Genomic DNA, 20,191 nt, shown 5'->3' on the forward strand with positions numbered 1-20,191 from the left:
TTGAATGGAAGAGCTCTTATCTCCAGCGTCCTAGTACAGAGCCATAAGGAGAAGTACTAGAGAACTATAAAGTCCCTCTGCTGATTAAGACTTATACCCCTATATACCCTCTCAGATATAGCGTTAACAGAGCATAGCAATAAAACTGTTTTATCAGCTCCACTGACCATTAAAGAACACTTTATATTTCTGCAATTACAGACTGTAGTCCATCTGTTGCTCTGCATACTTGGTTAACCCCTTTTCATCCGGTCCTTCACAACACATGATGGATCATTCTCAGCACTGAAGTGACGCTGACTTGGGGGTGTGTCCATCAGGTATGGGAGGTATCCACATTTTTCATACCGTCATACCATCTCAAAATATTACTACGGTATACGGTATTTCCATGAGGTGGGGGTTGGGGGTGTACTGTCGGGATGCCTGAGCCTCATATCTGTGACTGTAAGTCGAGTAAAGGGTTTTCGGCACTGTGCAGTTCAGCTCAGGGCAGCCGGACAGTGTAGACGATGCACGTTGACGATAAAAAAAAACCTTTACTGAGAGCAAATGCTGTATGTAGGGCTAAGAATGTTTCATCAACCAAAGATTTCTCGTGGTCATGTGGAGGTACATTGAGGAACAAAAAAAGAAGAATCACTGGGCGCAAGGCAGGAACACACGCTGTATGGGCACATCCAATATCACTCTGCTTTAAACTACACATATGGAGTAGTAGATCTTTTATGTATATATTGTTTCAGTCTCAGAGCCATAGCTGGTATTTGAGCCTCTGAGACAGGGGTAGAGAAACCGCTACACTGGACAGAGCTGTGGTCACTCAGGATTTTTTAGCTCTGTTTCAGAGTGCTGGCTCCTAATGGAGAGGTAGAGTGTGTTTTTCCCATGTGGTTAGGTTGTGTGTATGTGTGCTTCTCTGGATGAACAGATGCTTTAATGAAAGTCATAGATTTCTTCAGCCTGCGATTTTGGTGGGAATCCACAGAGTGTCTGTAAACTGGAGATAGCCTGTAATACTGTAGACAATTTATTAGACAAAATGATTGTATAATAACTATTGGACCGATGTATAGGGCTACTACACTGGGCTACTATCTTAAAACATTTATTTTACTAATGTTACTATTTGAAAAGGACATATAAACATTAAATGTTGGTAATGCTTCTGTGGGTGGGTGTAGTCCATTTCTAAATATTTCAACATATTTACGTATCAGCATGGGCATAAACATTTATGTCTGCATTTTGGCCTCCCATCCACATGAAAACAGTGTTTTAGGTCAGGGAAAACTAAGGTTTTCAAAAGCTCTCTCCAAGGTTGAGATTTTGAAAATTGTCACTGTTTTCATGTGGACGAAAAAAAAAAACTATTGTCTCTGGCTGAAATGCAAATACCTCCTCACTCCCTACATAGTAAAGTACATAAGTCAGTACACTACAATGTACATGCAACTAGTACTAGATTTCAGATTCCCACATATGAATAAATGATGATGCTGTATTAGAAATATATAAAGTACTATTAAGATCTAGATTCAGTCAGTTCATGACTTGCATAGTGCACTACATAGGGAGTATGGAGTGTTTTGGGATAAACACCTCTGTTTCTCTACTGCTTGGTGGTGTTTTGGTGCCACTCTTTAAGAGGTACTTGGGTACTATGGCCCCCCACTGGACTGGCATGGTAATGCAGCCATTTCATACTCGTTTGGACGGAAATATTTTCAAAAACGGAAATCTCTATTTTTAAAAATAAACATATCTGTGTGGATGGGGCCTAGATCATATGAATTTTTCCTGTTGGACCTTGTGTAAAAATAATCCCGTTCAACTGGATCAAAGAATTTCTGTTTTTGAACAGAAGGTAATAACCTTGATGCCTTGCTGCCCATAATGTTTCATAAGTCTGCTTTAGAATGCATGGTGATGGATTCATGTTAGAGAATTGCTTCAAAGGCAGCAATGAACTACATCATGATGGTGCCAGTCATGATAGCTACCAGTCAGTTAGCTACATCAAGTATGCTAACAGTCATTGGTCAGAATACTTACAGCTTTTAGAAATAACAGTGAGAATTTTTCTGTTATCTCTTTTTAGGAGATTTCTGCTCAGAAATAATACATTAAAATAAAATTAACTTAAATTTGCCCAGAAACTTAACAAGATCTCTCATATTACTGTTAAATGCTTCCACCATTCTCTGCTGACCGGTGCTGCGTACTTTGCTGACCCACAGGAGGATACATATTCAGTGTCCTATAAAATCCAGCCAAACCCAAGAACCTAAGCCAGAATTATATACATTAAATAAACATTCAGTTCAGACACAACTCTGTGCCTTCCTTCCTCAGAGACCTGCCTGTAGACAGCATTTATGGCATTTCAGACACAGTCAGTATTACATTGGAATAAGAATAAAGGGAATTCAGTGGCCGATCTCAGAAGACTACGATGATTACAGCTCTTTGTGAAATGTGAATACCCAGTTTCATGTTGTACAAAAATAGCCAATTTGTAAGTTACATTGTTATGACGAAGGAAACACAGAGGCCATATATTCTCTGTGATAGTCTTAGCAGGCACAACCTGCCGAGCCCAGAGAAAGCAGTGAAATTGCTTTGAGCCACTGAGGCCCAGCTTCAACATAATGAACCTGTGTTATGCCTGGTGTAGTTCAGTGGGAATATTTACCACGGTCGTTGTCTCAGAGCAGCGTGCTGGACTCAGGCCATTCAGAGAGAATATTTGGTTCAGGAATTCAGAGGGAATATTTAGTTCACACTCTCCACAGAAGGAATATTCATGGAGCTCTGTCCTGGGGATCTATAATCTCTCGCTTGGTCATTAAAAGTTGTACGGGTGGCTGTTTATTGCGCAGCTGCTTCTACAGCCAGGACATGTCTGTTCTGGGCTTGTGCCTGTGCCAGGTAGAAGAAGTGCAGAGTGGGAAGGTGTGAGGTGGCAAACCTTATAATTAGGCCCTGTGATATTCACAGCACTGTGCAAATCCAGAGTCCACGCTTAATTTATTTAATTTCCATTCAAAATGGGCATTAAGTACATAAAGTTATTACCACTTTGCAGAAAACTCTACCCAGCAGACAGAGTACTTCAAGAGTCTTAAAAATATTAAAGAGAAAATACACAGCTCTGGAAAAAACCTTGTGTTTCAAAGGCTCAAAATGAAATATTTGTTAAAACAAAATCACATTTTGAAAGAGTGCAAAGAGTTCCAGTTTTCAAATCTCAAGAGCTGCAATTTTAATTCTAGCCTGCATTATCAAGAAGAGTGTTTATGTTTTAAATTTAGTTTCTGTATAACAGTTAGACCAAACAGACACAAATTGGACAAATTGGACGCTCTGGACACACTGCGACCCTGAACTACAGCTTCAAAATCATTGTGATGCTCTGCTGACCTGTAATAGGGAGAACAGAGCCTCTGTCATTGCTACTCTGGGCTCAGCACTGCAGAAGCTGCACTATGTAACATTTGGAGGAGGGTAGGAAACCACTCGCACTTCCTCCCCTTTCTCCCTTAAAGGCTAAGCACCACTTAATGGACCTCCATGAATATTTCACATTATTGTAGTTACTGACATATATAAGTATGAATTAAAATGAAAATAGCAGCTTAATTTGCTTTAAAACTGACAATTTTATTAAATTGACAGAAAAACCTGAGCTCGCTACGGAAATTCTTGACCATGACGTCACTGGTGGAGAACAGCTGAACAACGCCGTGGTAAAACACCGTTATGACTGACTGTTATGACAGTATCTAGCTAGCTAAATAACCAACATTATTCATGACAATAGCCTAGTGAATTACACACTGCAACCGTAGGGGGAGCCCAGGAGCAAAAATACCAGTTCTTACCTAGTGTACCTAGTATCTTTAAATTTCCTAAATTGTTCAGTCCTAGACACTCAGAACTTTGGGTGTGAACGAATTTATAATGAATCATCTGTTAATGAGGAAAAGTCACAAACAGGAAATCAAAGGATGTGGTTTTCTCAACACTGGGTTCAGCAAAACTGTTCTAGAGAAGTAGAGAACGTCTAAGTTCGCACAGTGATATGTGGAAAGATGTTCCTCAGGAAGAGAAAAGTGAAAGCAAGTTTCTTGAAATGGATGGAAGCTGTAATGCATTAAAATGTACTTGTAGATGTAAATCTACACTTTTGCCTTCATTCACTATGTGCAGATCTATGAATAAGCAATTGGTTTCTGCCTCTTTACCCACTGCTCCACTGCAGATTAAAACTCTGTCCCGTAGGTTGACAGGGCTGGTTCCTTGGGTTTATGATGTAAGAAATCCTGGCTGCTTGAATTTGCCCATTTGGGACACTGCAATTTTAAAGCATAAATGTATAAACACATAAAATCTTCATTGAGTGATATTACTAAGTTTAAAATGCGTGGGATCTCTGATATTTGCAAAGTACACTGTATGTCTGCTGCATATGTAGTATAGAGTATTCTTATCGACAATAACATTGACATATTTGCCTTTACTTATTAGAGGAACTGATCATTGACTTCTGACATAAATGTGTAAAGAAAGAATGGAAGGCTTTGAACCTGAAACACCTGCCCATTGACTTCTATTATGAGTGTGTTCTGAGTCAGGAGTTTCCTATTCTTCTCTCGGTGCCGACAAATTACACTCGGTAGTAATAGATCAAAATGCCACAGATGATTCAGATAGAGATTTGGTTGAAAACAAGGAGTATTCCTTTAAATCATCCATCAAACGCCCATCATAGCCCTTACCTGTGACCTGGCTTTGATAGCAGTGCTCATAGGTCAATCACCTGACACCCTCAGCTGAGTGCTGTTATTATGTTGCAGCCAACAAAGAGATCCAGCCCCATGAATCACACTCATTCTCTCTCCAGCATCCATCCATCATCACATGTGCAGTTCTGCTTACTGTTTTCTGTGGTTTTCATTCTCACATTTCTTTTTCTGAGTATGTCTGCATGTGTTTACCTCAAGGCAAAGTGTCTTCACTTCAGAACTTTTATTAGCAACACACCAATGTAATTGAGTTATGGATTATTCAGATTCGCCCCCTCCAGGGTGTGTTCCCACCTTGTGCCCAATGATTCCAGGTAGGCTCCGGACCCACCGCGACCCTGAACTGGATAAGCGGTTTCAGACAATGAATGAATGAATGAATTATTTAAATTCATAACTAAACACCTGCCTGCTTCTGCACAACCCAGCACAAAGCAGAGATTCAGAAGTTTGGAATCACACTTTTTATGTAATAAAACCACTTTGGGTGTATATATGTTTCTAGTCTATTATGGTGTTTAACTTCACATTAATCCGGACCAAGTTTGGAAACCCTCTCATTATCCACAAGCTTTCTAGTACTTTGCAGTCAGTGGATTCAGATTTACTAATATTTTCACCAGTGCAAACCCTATTTAGGTGTTAAACTGTGGCTGTTATGAATTTCTAAACAGACACATCAGTGCTTTAATGCCCATAATAAGATCAAAGTGTCAGTCCTTGCTATTTTGTGTTTTTGCCACTTTGATTATGCATTTGAAGGACTCTCCCACCCAGAGCTCAAAATAATGACAGTATAATGAAGGTCCTCACTTGGACCTTCTGAGCATAAGAGTACAGAAAAATAGTGTGTTTTTAAATGTATTATATAATTATGATTATAGGGCTGGGCAATTAATCGAAAATGAATTGAAATCGACATTCAGAACTTCTAATCAACATAATCTTGTCTATATCGATTATATTGATTACTTTTATTGTGTTATGTCCTCACTGTGTGTTCATGTACTGTCCCCTTAGTACCATGCTACCAAGCAGTAGTCACGTAATTCTGCCCCCTATCTGCCACAGGGAAGCAAACTAAACACAGCCCAGTAAACAAGGAACGTCCCTGGACATCAAGGACATTATTTTAAACGTCATTGAACGTCCAAAATCCATCTTAATAAGTTAGTTAAGTGGGGACCAATTGATAACCTCAGTGGACGTCCAAAACGCGTTTTATACAAGTAATTTATTTCGGGACCAATTAATAACGTCAATGAACGTCCAAAATACGTCTAATAGTCGTCTTTTCAATGTCTGTGTTTGGACGTCTTTTCCACTTTCATTTTCAACCTTAAGAGAACGTTGATTAGACGGCAGTCATTACGTTATTTCAACGTTGAATCAATGGCTAATTATTTACTGGGAGAGGCCAGCTGAGCGAATCAAGCCGTTCGTACCAAAGAAAAACACAGCATCTGTGGTTTGGACGTGTTGTGTTTTGACTATATTTAATACGACACTGAACAAAAATAAGTCAAATGTAAACACTGATAAAAAACAGTTTCAGCGATCAAAGCACAATCACACACCAAATATAAACAGTGCTCAAAAAACAAGAGAGGAACAAGCTCCCAGCGACATTAGAAAAATAGCCCATATTTAATACTGGAGCATATTTACAGCACAAGCATTGACACTGAACTATGAGTCAAAAATACAAAAACAAAATAACTGCTCATTAATCATAGTCGTGGTAAACAATTAATCGTGATATTGATTTGCGCTCATATCGCCCAGCACTATATGATTATATGTATAAACATGATAAGTATCACTACTATATAGTTTGTAATGCTATACCACTAGTACCCATTATTTATCATCTTGAAAATTAGCATGACATATACAGTTGTTAGCGCTACTGTGTTACTTTATCCACAGTTTATTACAGGAACAATAATGAATCAGGACTTATTATCAATTAGAGTTTTATGTGTTATAAGTATTATTATATTATTACACACATATTTCCTATCTATAAAGAGAGGTTTTTATCCAACATAAATAGATAAATAAATAAAAAGGTAAATAGGCTCAGCACTGCAGAAACCACACTATGTAACTTTTGGAGGAGGGTAGGACACCTTCACCGCCCCCCACCCTAGCCACTGTATTTCAAGACGGTGCTGTAAAAGTGAATTATACTCTGCAACTGAAGGGGAAGCAAATCTCACCTTGAGTTCCTTTAGTTGTTATTGTATGTAATAAAAAAGTGATTCCAAACTTTTGAAACGTGTTATACTCTATTCAGGGAATCTCAGTTCACACCTCCCTGGCATGTGTAATGCATGTGTGCTGCCTCTGCCTCTGCATGAATCTGGAACCATAACCTCTCTCTGTCCTCTGCTGTGTATGTGCACGTGTTTTGTGTGTGTGTGTGTGTGTGTGTGTATGTGTGTGTATGTGTGTGTGCTCTTCCCAGGTATTCTGAAGAATACAGCATGGATTCCACTAACGCACAGTAAGTCCAGAAAACACAGAGCTGGATTATTGTCATTATGGGCCAGTGATCCCTGACTGGAAGCCCACCTCTCTGGAAATGTCAGCTATTTTTTCACTAAGCTGTTATGTTTTGTAGCCTTCAGAATAAATCCCTGTGGAGTGTTCAGCAATTGATGTGTAATAGCTTGGAGTGTCTCAGTGTGACTCGGCTTTGTTTTGTTTGTGATCTGGACACATAATGGTGCACTACAAGTCACTGTAATATGACAAACTAGCAGCTAGAACACTGACATCCGCTACACTGATTGTTCTCTGTGTGTGTGTGTGCATAGATCAGAGCTGTCTGAGTATTTATGATTTCTGTGTTTTGACTTTGAATGTTGAAATTATATGCTATTTTTTCATATATGTTTAATTACAATCAGTTATTGTTCTGTTGTTTTTAGCTCAGGGCGGCACGGTGGTGCAGCAGGTAGTGTCGCAGTCACACAGCTGCAGGGACCTGGAGGTTGTGGGTTCGATTCCCGCTCCGGGTGACTGTCTGTGAGGAGTTGGTGTGTTCTCCCCGTGTCCGCGTGGGTTTCCTCCAGGTGCTCGGTTTCCTCCCACAGTCCAAAAACACATGTTAGTAGGTGGATTGGTGACTCAAAAGTGTCCGTAGGTGTGAATGTGTGTTGCCCTGTAAAGGACTGGCGCCCCCTCCAGGGTGTATTTCCGCCTTACGCCCAATGATTCCAGGTAGGCTCTGGACCCACCGCGACCGTGAATTGGATAAGTGGTTACAGATAATGAATGAATGAATGTTTTGAGTGGTATTGAGGGGCTGAGTGTGAGTGTCCACCCCCTGCATCTCATCACAAACTAAGCCCAAATACGGACTGTTACCTTGCTCCTTTCTGCACTACACCCAGTATAAACTATACCTATTCTCACTATGGCTTTGTCTCCATCCTTATGTTTATCAGAGCTTATTGTTAATGTTAATTGTATGGCAAAACATTTTCTTTCTTTTTGTGATTGTAAATAATGAGAGAGGTTTTTTTTAATGTAGCAGCATTAGCGACATATTAATCTTTGCCTCTGTGTAGACAGTGTAGCTATAGCTAGTTTATAGACTGTCAGACAAACCTCTACATCCACTTTACCTATAGCTCCACGCATATCAACAACCTACTGGTTCACTGAATCCACCTCTTACAAAACTCCAGAGTCTCCAGAATTTACAAAATAATTCAGTACCACACTGCCATCTTAGAAAACAGATTCTGTAGAAATGTACATTAGAAAGCTGCCTTTAGAGAGTTGCTACATTGTGTTCTAGATTACTAGACTAGAATCGGTCTTGTCTTTGATCATTTTGACTGTTTCAAAGACAATATTGACTGACGTGGGTCAGACTGTCTGATCTGTTCTGTAGAAGATGTTGGTTCAGGTTCTTTTTTCTAAAACTGCTACTGTGTGATTGAGCCACTAATCTGATTTGAATTGTTTGGTCCTGTAGACATGAATGTGTTACATTCCAGGAGGGGTGTTTGTGGTGTTGTTTAAGTACCTACTGTCCTCATATCCCTCTTCCTGAATTGTGTCCCCAGTTCCTCCTCATTCCCATGTGTTTGGGCATGCATTGTGTGGGACAGTTCTATACAGTGTTATTGGATGCAGTTAAGACTGTTCAGTGTCTAGTGATGTGCCCAACATCAATATATATGTAAAATGCGTTCCCATAAACATTCCATTCGATCATTAATTTTAACGGTAAAGTTTGGCATTGCTTTTGTAGCATTTCATAAGGAAGTCATCCACTGCTTTCAACCACTCAACAGCTTGTGTGGGGGGTGTTCCAGTCTTTAAAGGACATTAATATGTATGTATTTTATACTCGCCCTATCACGCAATCTCACAGCTTGGGAAATGTGAGAAAACCTCTCAGCTGCATCTGCATGCATTCAATTATAGATGAACGTGTAGGATTTTAAGTAATGTGTTGCTGGATGTTGCTTTATGAAAAACATTATTGTACAGTCACGCTCCATAATCACCAATGTATGTGGTTCTTGGCCTGGATGTGTGGTTCTAGATAGAACATTAATTGTTTTAAAATCTTTACATTTATTTTACTTTATAAAATAGCTCCTTAACCCATGTGTGTAGCACCGTGCAAAATCAGAGACCACATCATTTATTTAATTCCCACTCAAAGTGGCCATTAAATATAAGTTATTCATTTTCAGTGTGTGGAAAAAGCAGAAAACACTGTACGTTTTACAGAAATTACACAGAAGCCTCTAAAATATCTAACAAATATACATAAATATTCATATAAAAGTGTTGCTTATTTCTTTTTCCAATTTTCTAATTTATTATAGATTTCTTTTTTTCAGAAAGAATCAAAGGAATCTACAAGGACATTTTCTGCTTCTACTGATCCAGATAATGCTGAACACAGGGCTCTGGGGAGGCCATTTTGAAACCGTTACTCTGAAATTGCCAGCCTCTTTTCTTGATTTGTTTATTTTTTCTCTTTGTTGTCTATTTCCTGTTCTTACTTCTTGAAAGCTCCTTATCCATTCAGAACCATAGGGTTATGGATTCTTCTGACAGGGGCAGGAAGGACAGAAACACTTGTGGGCTTCTTTCCTATGACTCTCAAATGCATGTCCTGGGTGATTGGGGCATAAGTGGCTAGCACTAAGTGCAAGTGTGAGCAGGGTTTCAGTGGCTCTCAGAAACACACTAATTCATCACTGAAAAACCCCCTCGGAGGTGATCTGGGACACATTAGGCCTCATCACATCTGTAGTGTGAGTGGTCTTCTGATTCCTCTATTACAGCTACATAGTACTGCTCATATCAACTGCATGACTGCCCTCGTTTCTTTCTCTATCCCCTTTCACACATCCACGGCAACCCAGAAATATCGTGGAGTTTACCCAGAGAGGCTGTAAGTGGGAATACAAACATCTTGTATTCTTTTGCCCAGGACTTTACACTGGCTTTATTCTGTTAGTATCCTAGTACAAACTCCATTAAAGATCGAGTGAGTGCGAGTGAAATGTGTCTGAATAGAGCTCCTGGAGAATCATGCTGTATTACTTGTTGGATTTTCCCTTCTTTATGCAAGTGAATTACTTTATATCTGACTCTCATAGAAAAGGGAGTAACCTGTGGTTAATAAATATTTATATATGAGTAGTTTTGTGCACAGTTCTGCATTTCATTTACCAAAATAATTAAAAAAAGAACCCTCCACTGAATAGGAAATTACAAGTGCACTTTTTTCAATGGATTTGCTCCAAAGAAGTGTGTTAGGCACTGTTTTGTTTTTAAGAGTGCAAAAGAGCACCTTCACCCAGTGACTAACAGTGCGCAGGTATTCAGACCGTGCCAAGAGAGCTAGTTTAAAGTTTGAAGTGTCATTAAAGTATGAATACTTTGCTGTAATTATTGCTTTCAATGGCAAAGTGCTGCCGTTGGCTCGAATTGAAGCCAGAGTACAATAGATTCTGTTCTTTAATGACAGCGTAGGCTCAGCTAGCGTCACCCTTCAGCGCTAACTCTCTTTTTTCCTCAGCTCTAAGGCTAAAGTAGGTTGACGTGCGCTTGCTGATGGGAGAGTGCTCCACAGCTTCAATATTCATGTCCCTAACACTATTTATAGAGCCTGCACTGTATCTGCCTGGTGTTTCTCAGCCTTGTGTGGGTGGGATGGAGATATACAAAGAGCTGTTGTCATCAGACGAAGGGTTTTTTGAGGATACTGAGCTAAATTGAGAAAACCCAGTGTTACCTGTGAGTAGCAGTAGCAGATAAAAGCCAAGGTGTTTTGACTCTGTCACTTTTGACCTGTTATTGGCTTGTCTTTAGCATGTTTCTGGCTTGTTTTGACGGGATCTTGACTCCATGTACTTCAGTCTTATTCAGATGGGATTGACTTGAGGATCCTGGGGTCTTGTCCTCTTAGACAGCTGCTCTACTGTGATATTTTTGCCTTATGTATGAGACATGTCCGTTTTTCCTCCTCTGAGAAATGACTACAGCATTTCACCAATCTCAGTGGTACTCTGGTGATTTTAGACCTGTCCAGATACACACCTGCCTCCTGTTGGAAAGAATTAAGAGTTTTTTGATAGCTAGCTGCTTCAGCTTTATTTAGTCTTCCCCTATCGCCAAATATTAACATTTGCAGCTTGTATGCGGCTCATTTCTGGCTCATTTGTGGCTTATTTTGACCAGATCCGGCCTCCATGTTGTCGAGAGCTAGAGTTCAGTGTGCGTTTCACATGTGTTGTTCCTGCTACTTTGACAGATGGAGCTGAAGACTGGCTGGAGCTTTGAGAGATTGGCAGATCAGCAGTGATGCTGTAACGGCTGTGTGTGTTGGTGTGTGTGAAGTCTGGTGATTAGCAGTGTTGTAAAGTGCCAGCCTCACATTTCAGTTGTGATTTAGTAAACTTTCCTCCTGAACTCTCAAATTTCACCTCGACTGGTTTTGATTTGATTTGATTAGTTTAGCATTGAATAATATGAGCTTAAAAAGACACTGGATACAAAAACCTAACAGTGCATTATGAGCAATAAAAAAGGTTTATAATCAAATTTTTTGCCCAGAAATCAGTGTATACTTCAATGAGTATTTAGTAAAAGTACAATCTGTGACTGAAATATGACCTGTAGTTAATCCTGTGTTCTTTTGATTTTCATTAACATCTGATGACAAGATGTGATAGACATTTCGGGGTCGTGTTTTTTTTAAATCAGGTGTTGTGATGTCAGTGGATCCTAGCTGCATGGCCCAGGCACATGCTCGGCAGCCAAAAGATGTCTTTGTAAATGTTATGTTTGCGGTCGGCTGTTACTTAGACTTGCAACTAACTTCGAAGAACTCTGGTGGTGTAAAAATAAAAAAGTCTATTATAAAGCATAGAAGCTGTATACATTCATTCACTCATTCATTGTCTGTAACCACTTATCCAGTTCAGGGTCGGGGTGGGCCCGGAGCCTACCCGGAATCACTGGGTGCAAGGCAGGAACACACTGTTCACAGGGTGAAGCTTTATATAAATATCGAATAAAAATCTTGATATGTATTCCTGCCTTGCGCCTCATGATTCCAGGTAGGCTCTGGACCCACCACGACCCTGAACTGGATAAGCGCTTACAGATAATGAATGAATGAATGAAATGATATTGCTTCCTCACATTTTCCATTCCTGATGCTGATTAAAAAAAATGCTGTTCCTAATGGCGGTTTAAAAAGGTGAATCTCCACCATCAGATCGATGCATTCTGATTGGTCTGTGCAGTTTTACTCATTGTGTTTTGTGTTTTTTAAAATGACCTTTAATGTAAAACAGGCTGAGATTATGTGCTGCAGTAGTGTTGCTACTGTGGAATGTTTATATGTGCCACCGCTGCATGGTTTTTAATGCCATCACCATAGTGACAGAGAGCAGGAAAATGGGAAATCTCTCTCTTTCTCTTTCTCTCTCTCTCTCTCTGGGTCAAATCTACATCTAGCCCACATCTGGCTCAAACAAAACACATGCCATAACCCAAGTCAAGCCCGGCTCATGACTGTTAGCCACCATCCAGGACACAAAACTGGCCAGTGCCATAAATGAGCCATAACTCTGACTCTCGTTGGTTCATATCGTCAGTCGGAATAAAGCAATTTGACTTTGTGAAATATAGCTGTGATTTATTGGAGTATACAGTATGTTTTGAAGTGAACAACAATGTGAGTCTTTGAACAATTGACTGTATCGTGAAACACAAGCAGATACAATTATAAAAACCAACAGAGTACCATTTGAAAAAGCTCATCAACTGTAGACGTACAGTACCCACTGCTGTAGCATTTATACCGTACTGAGTGACACAGAGACATGAGGTTTGTCCTGCTGTGTCGAAAAATAATCCTGGTTTGTTTTCACTGTGTTTAGGGAATGTTGGAAATAAAATCCATGAGGAGGCCATGATTGTATGTATTTGGAAGATGCTGGTTCAGTCTCTTGAAGAACAAATGGTTGACACTGTATAGTGTTATATGCAATTAAATATATTGCAGTTCACATGTTTCTTTATTTTATGCTCTTTTTTGGGACACACCACTCACACACCCTTCACACTCACTTTTCACCCTCCTACCATATGGAAAAATGAGTCGGATTCGGGCCCTCACATACAGACTGTGCAACAGCTTCTGAAACTGACGATCAACTGCTATTCCATCTGCTGCTAAATTACTATTTACACTAGTGTACCAAGCTCACATATTTGTTCCCTCTAACAATGTGAATATAGTACACTGCATTTCATTTCACTAACATTACTCTCACTGTGAATTGTGATGGGTCTAAACTACATGATTTCCTCTCTCTAGTATTTACTGTTGCTTGTTATTGTTACTCAGTCTTGCACTGTTACACGTTTGTACTGGTGTATTTTATGTAGTGTTTAGCAGGCGAGTCGTATTTCATAGCACCTTGGTCCTGGAGGAAGGGTGTTTTATTTCGATTTGTACTGTATACGCTGTATATGGTTATAATGACAAATATATATATAAGACACTTGTTTACAAGTTTACAAATGTTTAAACACTCATTTCCTCAAAACTTGAAGAGAAAACTCTCTTTTAAAATGAAAATCAGCGCTCAAACCCAAGTTCTCTCTTCCCATACCTGATTCTTCCACCAGAACAATGCATGAAGAACACATGAAACTATCATATGCGGTCATATCTCTCACAGAGCATTAAATAAACACATAAACACTACTATCAGAAGTGTTTACTATCATTTATGTTTCGGATCTTTGAGGCCATGTTACATTTGCACAAATGCAAATGTGTTTTTTTGCATTTACAGTACTATATTATGCAGCAGAAATGTTACTTATTTTTCTAAGTATGTATCACAACTCATCTGGGTAATAACTAGGGTTGGCCCCAAATATTTGGATATTTGGATATTACTTTGTAGGGTACGTGTTCAGGATTGAATTTTGAGATTGTATTATTTATTTTGAGGATAAATTTAGGCTATCAATAAAGGAAACGCTTCACACTGCCGATATGTTTGCTCTCCAGCCTTTAATAATGTAATCCATCTCTATTCAGGTTTGTACAATTCTTGTATGAATGAAACCTAAAACAGCTTGTCACATTATAGCAACCTAACACTCACAACTAAGCGTGGCAGAACCACAGTTCTTTTTGTCAGCTTCGTACCAGAAATTGGAACACCTCCACTAAGATGTGGTTAACGCTGACTGAAGATTCTAAGCCCTAAAATGGATGTCGTCACAGCCATAGTAAGATCAACGAGAAACACTACATTGGAAATCAATGCTAAGGTTAACAAAATAGATTTTCATTCACTGCAGTAAGAAGTTTTCAGCTGAAATAGAATATAATGAAATATATATTTAAAAAGAATAAGTAAAACACAATGAAACAGATCACTCTGCATCCTGCCTGCTGATGCTGGTAAAGCCAGAGGACCTCATCCACATCGACTGTGATGTTCTCTCCTCCCTGGCCAAAGCAGTGGGGGAAAAATGCCTGGTATGGAGGATACATCCCTGGCACCCTTCTGCATGGATATCATCACATGCCTCCTCCATTGCCTGGAGCAGTGCCACACGCTTGTGGTGTCTGCCTTTGAACACTTTCCACTGTCATGCTGAGAAAAGTTTCTCTATTGGATTTAGAAATGGGGAATATGCTGGAAGGTGCAGCGCTACAAAATGTGTGTCGTTGAGCAGAGTGGCCTCGTGGAATGGTACCTTCCTCTTCCTGTTGGAGGATGATGGCACGTTTCCAGGTTGGTCTAGGAATGTTATAGTGTAATAGGGACCAGGTTCTGCATGGTGTTGAATGACCCCCACACTGACCTTTAGCAGTGCACATGGTGACATTTCCACCACGTGCCCTAGGCATTTTGTCAATGGCACAGTTGCCAGTGATGTTCCTCCCTGCCCCGGTCCTCTGCAGGTTGGACCCTGCCTCGTCAGTGAAGATATATTCATAGGGGACAGCACTTGATTTGCACTCAAATGAAACATGATATTGTTGTTTCATCCTCACTCAGCTGGTGTTGATTCAAGACACGATCGATTGTAGACTGCCTGACTGTAAGTGCTGTGAAATGGACATTTCTTCCAGGACTGGCATCTACCACATTTGCTGACCATCTTTCTGTTCTGATATACATATTGTGTTTTTTTGTTTGTTTGTTTGTTTTTTGACAATCATTTGAATATATTGATATTTGTTGAATAATAATTTGAAGATGAGAACTATGACAATGTTTTGTTTTTACTTTTTTTTAAACAATAACGTTAAAAACTGCTTTATTTCTGATTTGAAAACAGAAAATTACAACAAAAAGTTGTAAAATATTACAACTAAAATAGTAAAACTATAAAATACAGATTAAAATTAGTCTTTTTAACTCGTGGATTAGTTGTAATCGACTCAAACTCAAATTAAAGAAACAATATTTATATGACTAAACTAATACACATTTAAATCAAAAGACTCATCCTTGCCTCATTGATTTCAGAAGAACCCATAGTTTCAGAAGAAATCTCTCTCTCTCTCTCTCTCTCTCTCTCTCTCATGGTAGTAATTAGAGTCTTGTCCACCATATTCCTCAAGCTATTAGGTCATAGGCGCACACACCACATATATATACTTTTTTGTTTTTATTTTTAACTGCAGCTTTTAAAATTAAACCCAGTAGTGTAATAACATCCACATGAATTATTCATTATTCATCATTTTTATGCAGAATACACACAATTTTATCTTTATTCAGTGTTCTCATCACTGCATGCATAATGGATAACCCCACAATGATTTTATCTTTCTAGCATTTTCTTAGAAAGCCTGTGTTTGTACATAGTGTCCCACTGATCTGATTTGCAGAGCTACAGGGCATGTTCTCTATGATTCTATCACAATAAATTACTATAATGTATGAGGTGAGAAGCATGAACATAGCTGAGCAGGGCACTTTATACATTCTCTATGTTACAAGCACACTCTCGATCCCACAATAATACAGTGCCCATTAAAAATAAAAGCACAAGACCATAGCACACTGTACTGACCATTCAACCAAAGACACATTATCAGCTGAAATATTTATGCTGAAACCACAGAAAGCTGCTGTAGTGTTTCTCATACATGGAGCACAACTGGCTGTAACCTCTCTGACTGGTCTAAAAAGAGCTGTCTTTTCTCCCGTGATTCTTCTTCATGTTACATGAGCAGATATTATACTGAACGCATACATATTATTGACTTCATAGTGGTCTGGATGTATTAGAGACTCTGCCGCTGTGTGGTGGCACCTTCTCTGTACTGAGAATGAACCGGTTCATTCAGGGACTACAGAACCCTTTGTTTGTTTATCTCATGTGAGTTGCACTTTAAAGAAAATACCAGCACAAATGTTTTGGGAACAATTTACTTGAATTCTCTGGAGTAATGGGTCTCTATCCCTTACGTTTAGAATGATTTGGGGTGGTCCTTGTGTTTTAAAACTTATCACTCCACTTCTGTGCTTTTCTAACGGATTTTTCATGACTAAATACAATCAGACCCTTACAGCTTTGTTCCAACATGTAGTGTAAAGACTACACAGACAAGCAGAGGCTGTTACTGCAGCAAAGAGTGACAAAATCCCTGTTAAATGCAATAATTTATTAATTGTTATTAAAGCGGTATCTTCATTTCATAAGAAAGTTGGCTGATCTGGTGTCCACAAATCTCTTGACATGTAATGAGTGAGTGAGTGAGTAAGTTAATGAGTGAGAGAGTGAGTGAGTGAGTGAGTGAGTGAGTGAATGAGTTAATGGGTGAGTGAGTGAGTGAGTAAGTAAATGAGTGAGTGAGTGAGTAAGTTAATGAGTGAGTGAGTAAAAGAGTGAGTAAGTTAATGAGTGAGTGAGTGAGTAAGTAAATGAGTGAGTGAGTAAGTTAATGAGTGAGAGAGTGAGTGAGTGAGTGAGTGAGTGAATGAGTTAATGGGTGAGTGAGTGAGTGAGTAAGTAAATGAGTGAGTGAGTGAGTAAGTTAATGAGTGAGTGAGTGAAAGAGTGAGTAAGTTAATGAGTGAGTGAGTGAGTAAGTAAATGAGTGAGTGAGTGAGTAAGTTAATGAGTGAGTGAGTGAGTAAGTTAATGAGTGAGTGAGTAAGTAAATGAGTGAGTGAGTGAGTGAGTTAATGAGTGAGTGAGCGAGTGAGTTAATGAGTGAGCGAGTAAATTAATGAGTGAGTGAGTGAGTAAGCTCATGAGTGAGTGAGTATGTTAATGAGTGAGTGAGTGAGTGAGTGAGTAAGTTAGTGAGTAAGTTAATGAGTGAGTGAGTAAGTTAATTAGTGATTAAGTTAATGAATGAGTGAGTAAGTTAATGAGTAAGTGAGTGAGTAAGATAATGAGTGAGTAAGTTAATGAGTGGGTGAGTAAGTTAATGAGTGAGTGAGTAAGTAAATGAGTGAGTAAGTTAATGAGTGAGTGAGTAAGATAATGAGTGAGTAAGTTAATGAGTGAGTGAGTAAGTAAATGAGTGAGTAAGTTAATGAGTGAGTGAGTGAGTATGTGACAGTAACGCCTGCAGCTGCTTGAGTTTGGATCTCCGTGTCCACTCACTCTCCACTCTGTTAGACATACCTACCCCTTTGGTCCACTCTGTAGGTGTAAAGTCAGAGACAGTAGCTGCACAGTTTGCGTTGATCATCCTTGCGTTGGTGGTGCTTCATCAGTGGACGCAGGACGCTGTTGGCTGGATATTTTTGGTTGGTGGTCTATTCTCAGTCTACTATCCTCAGTGACACTGATGGTTTTAAATACTCCAGCAGCACTGCTGTATCTGATCCACTCGTACCAGCACAACACACACTAACACTAACACTCCCACGTCAGTGTCACTGCAGCACTGAGAATGTTGGTTAAGTTGTTGTCCACAAACCTTTGGCGTTCTGTTGTAGTTCCTGATTCTAGGGTAAATAAGCATTCCACCCTCTTAATGCATCCACTTTATTGTGGTGTGAATTCCTTAGCAGTGTTTCTGAATTTGCAGCATGTTTTCTTAGTTCCTGTGTTTGGTGTTCTCACCTAAGCACCGTATAATACGCATCATTCTGCATTTTAAAAGAGCATGCGTGAATCCTAGTGTTTTTCAAGGAGACATTCATTTAATCTCTGTGTATCACATAGAGTACATCAGTGATTTCATCTAACGCAGCTCTTTCTTGGTAATTACACAACAGCAGCTATGCTCAGCTGCTCAATGCCAGTAGGCTCAGCATAGTCAGTGTCTCTTTCTGAGCCTTATCACACTCACATAAAAGGTCCATTAGGTTTTATTCCTCTCAGGGTTTTTTTTTTCCTTAGCTCAGTGTCTGCTCAGCTGAGAGTTTGCAGATAGAGCATTAGCTGTGATATTATGCAATTATGTCTATTATATTATGAGTGGAAACAAAGAGAGAGTGAGTGCTGAGTGTTGAGTGTGTACAGTAGAGGAAGGCCTCCAGAACTGAATCAACTTTGTTAACGTATGAAATGTTCCACTCTTCAGTCTTTTCTTCTCTTTTAAAGAGGCACTGGCTGAAATGTTGCACCATGTTTAATCTGATTCTGCTGCTGTGACATGGCACTATATGTATTTTTCTTATTCTGATTTACAGAGATATTACAATTAAAGTGATTATGAGTCACACTCAAAAATATGTAGTGGGGCTATGCATTTAACATGTACTTTTTCAAAGAAAACGAAACACCCAGTTGGCTGAGTGTAAAATGCCAAAACAATTGGTGAAGTGAATTTCAGTCTTGAATATTATGAGAGATGTAAATATTGAAAGAGGTTGATGTGATTGATTGTGTTCTAGAGAAACATACAGATTTATTCACAGGGGTGGTGATAAGCACCAGACGTCACCCTCCTGTAAAAAGCGAGTGTTTTATTGCGTGAACGTGTCTGGTATGGTGTTGTTTATATGATACAAATAACAACTTTCAAATTTCAGTGTTCTAAAAATACTCTGAAATGGGCAGATTCAGAGGGCCAGGGTTTCTTACCTCATAACCTTAAGGAGCCAATCAGCTTTCTACCTGCAAGTTGGCAGTGGATGACTGGGTGGAGATCAGTGAACACTGAATGAAAGTAAAGGAGTAAAGTTACATCTAAACTACTTTTAAGGCATTAGGCTTTTTTTGTGGAATAAATTGTATGTAATTCTTATGAACAGAGATTGGATTTTCGAGGTTTAATTGATGACTGAAGGGGGGGGCATTTAATCCTTTTAATCTTCTTACTGCACGGCCTGGGCCCACTTGAAGCATATTTATAAGCTTTTTTATTGCCCCAGGATAAAGATATTAAAGACATTCCTGGTTTACATTTATTCCAGTAAGATCTGTTGGAGTTTAGAGGAGTTTTTAAAAGCTCTTCATTCCTATACCGATACAATCAGTAGTGACAGGTCTCATTACATTAAAATCTGTGTATATGTGTCGGGGAAAATGACTGAGTGGTGTTTGTTTGTCCTCACAGGGTGCAGGTGGAGTTCTATGTGAATGAAAACACGTTTAAAGAGAGGCTGAAGCTCTTCTTCATCAAAAACCAAAGGTCAAGTAAGTGTAACCTCCTTCTGAGCTTATTCCATTACAAATGGCTGTTAAGAAGAATCCAATACCACTGCACTGATGGAGTCTCTAATAAATGCTCATGGCTGTTATTGACTTTGTTATTGACTTTATCGCTGCAAAGTGTCCACCTTATGAATTCTAGCAAAACAAGGGTGGGCTGTTGTGAATCCAAGGGCACAAGGTGGTTATAGGGATTCATTTTGTCATATAGTTGCTGACATCTTAAGTCAGTG

General features: G+C 39.3%; 1 protein-coding gene across 3 annotated transcripts in view; it reads left to right on the forward strand.

Annotated features, from left to right (window-relative positions):
• The window catches only part of LOC136678003 (potassium channel subfamily T member 1-like), a 101,492-nt gene that overhangs the window by 39,950 nt on the left and 41,351 nt on the right, over window positions 1-20,191 (forward strand). For all 3 annotated transcript variants that reach the window (XM_066655749.1, XM_066655750.1, XM_066655751.1), the window contains exon 4: window positions 19,864-19,943. In XM_066655749.1, coding sequence (XP_066511846.1) covers window positions 19,864-19,943 — 80 coding nt within the window. The remainder of the gene's footprint in view (window positions 1-19,863; window positions 19,944-20,191) is intronic.

Source organism: Hoplias malabaricus, chromosome Y (assembly GCF_029633855.1).
Source record: "Hoplias malabaricus isolate fHopMal1 chromosome Y, fHopMal1.hap1, whole genome shotgun sequence".
NCBI lineage: Eukaryota > Metazoa > Chordata > Actinopteri > Characiformes > Erythrinidae > Hoplias > Hoplias malabaricus.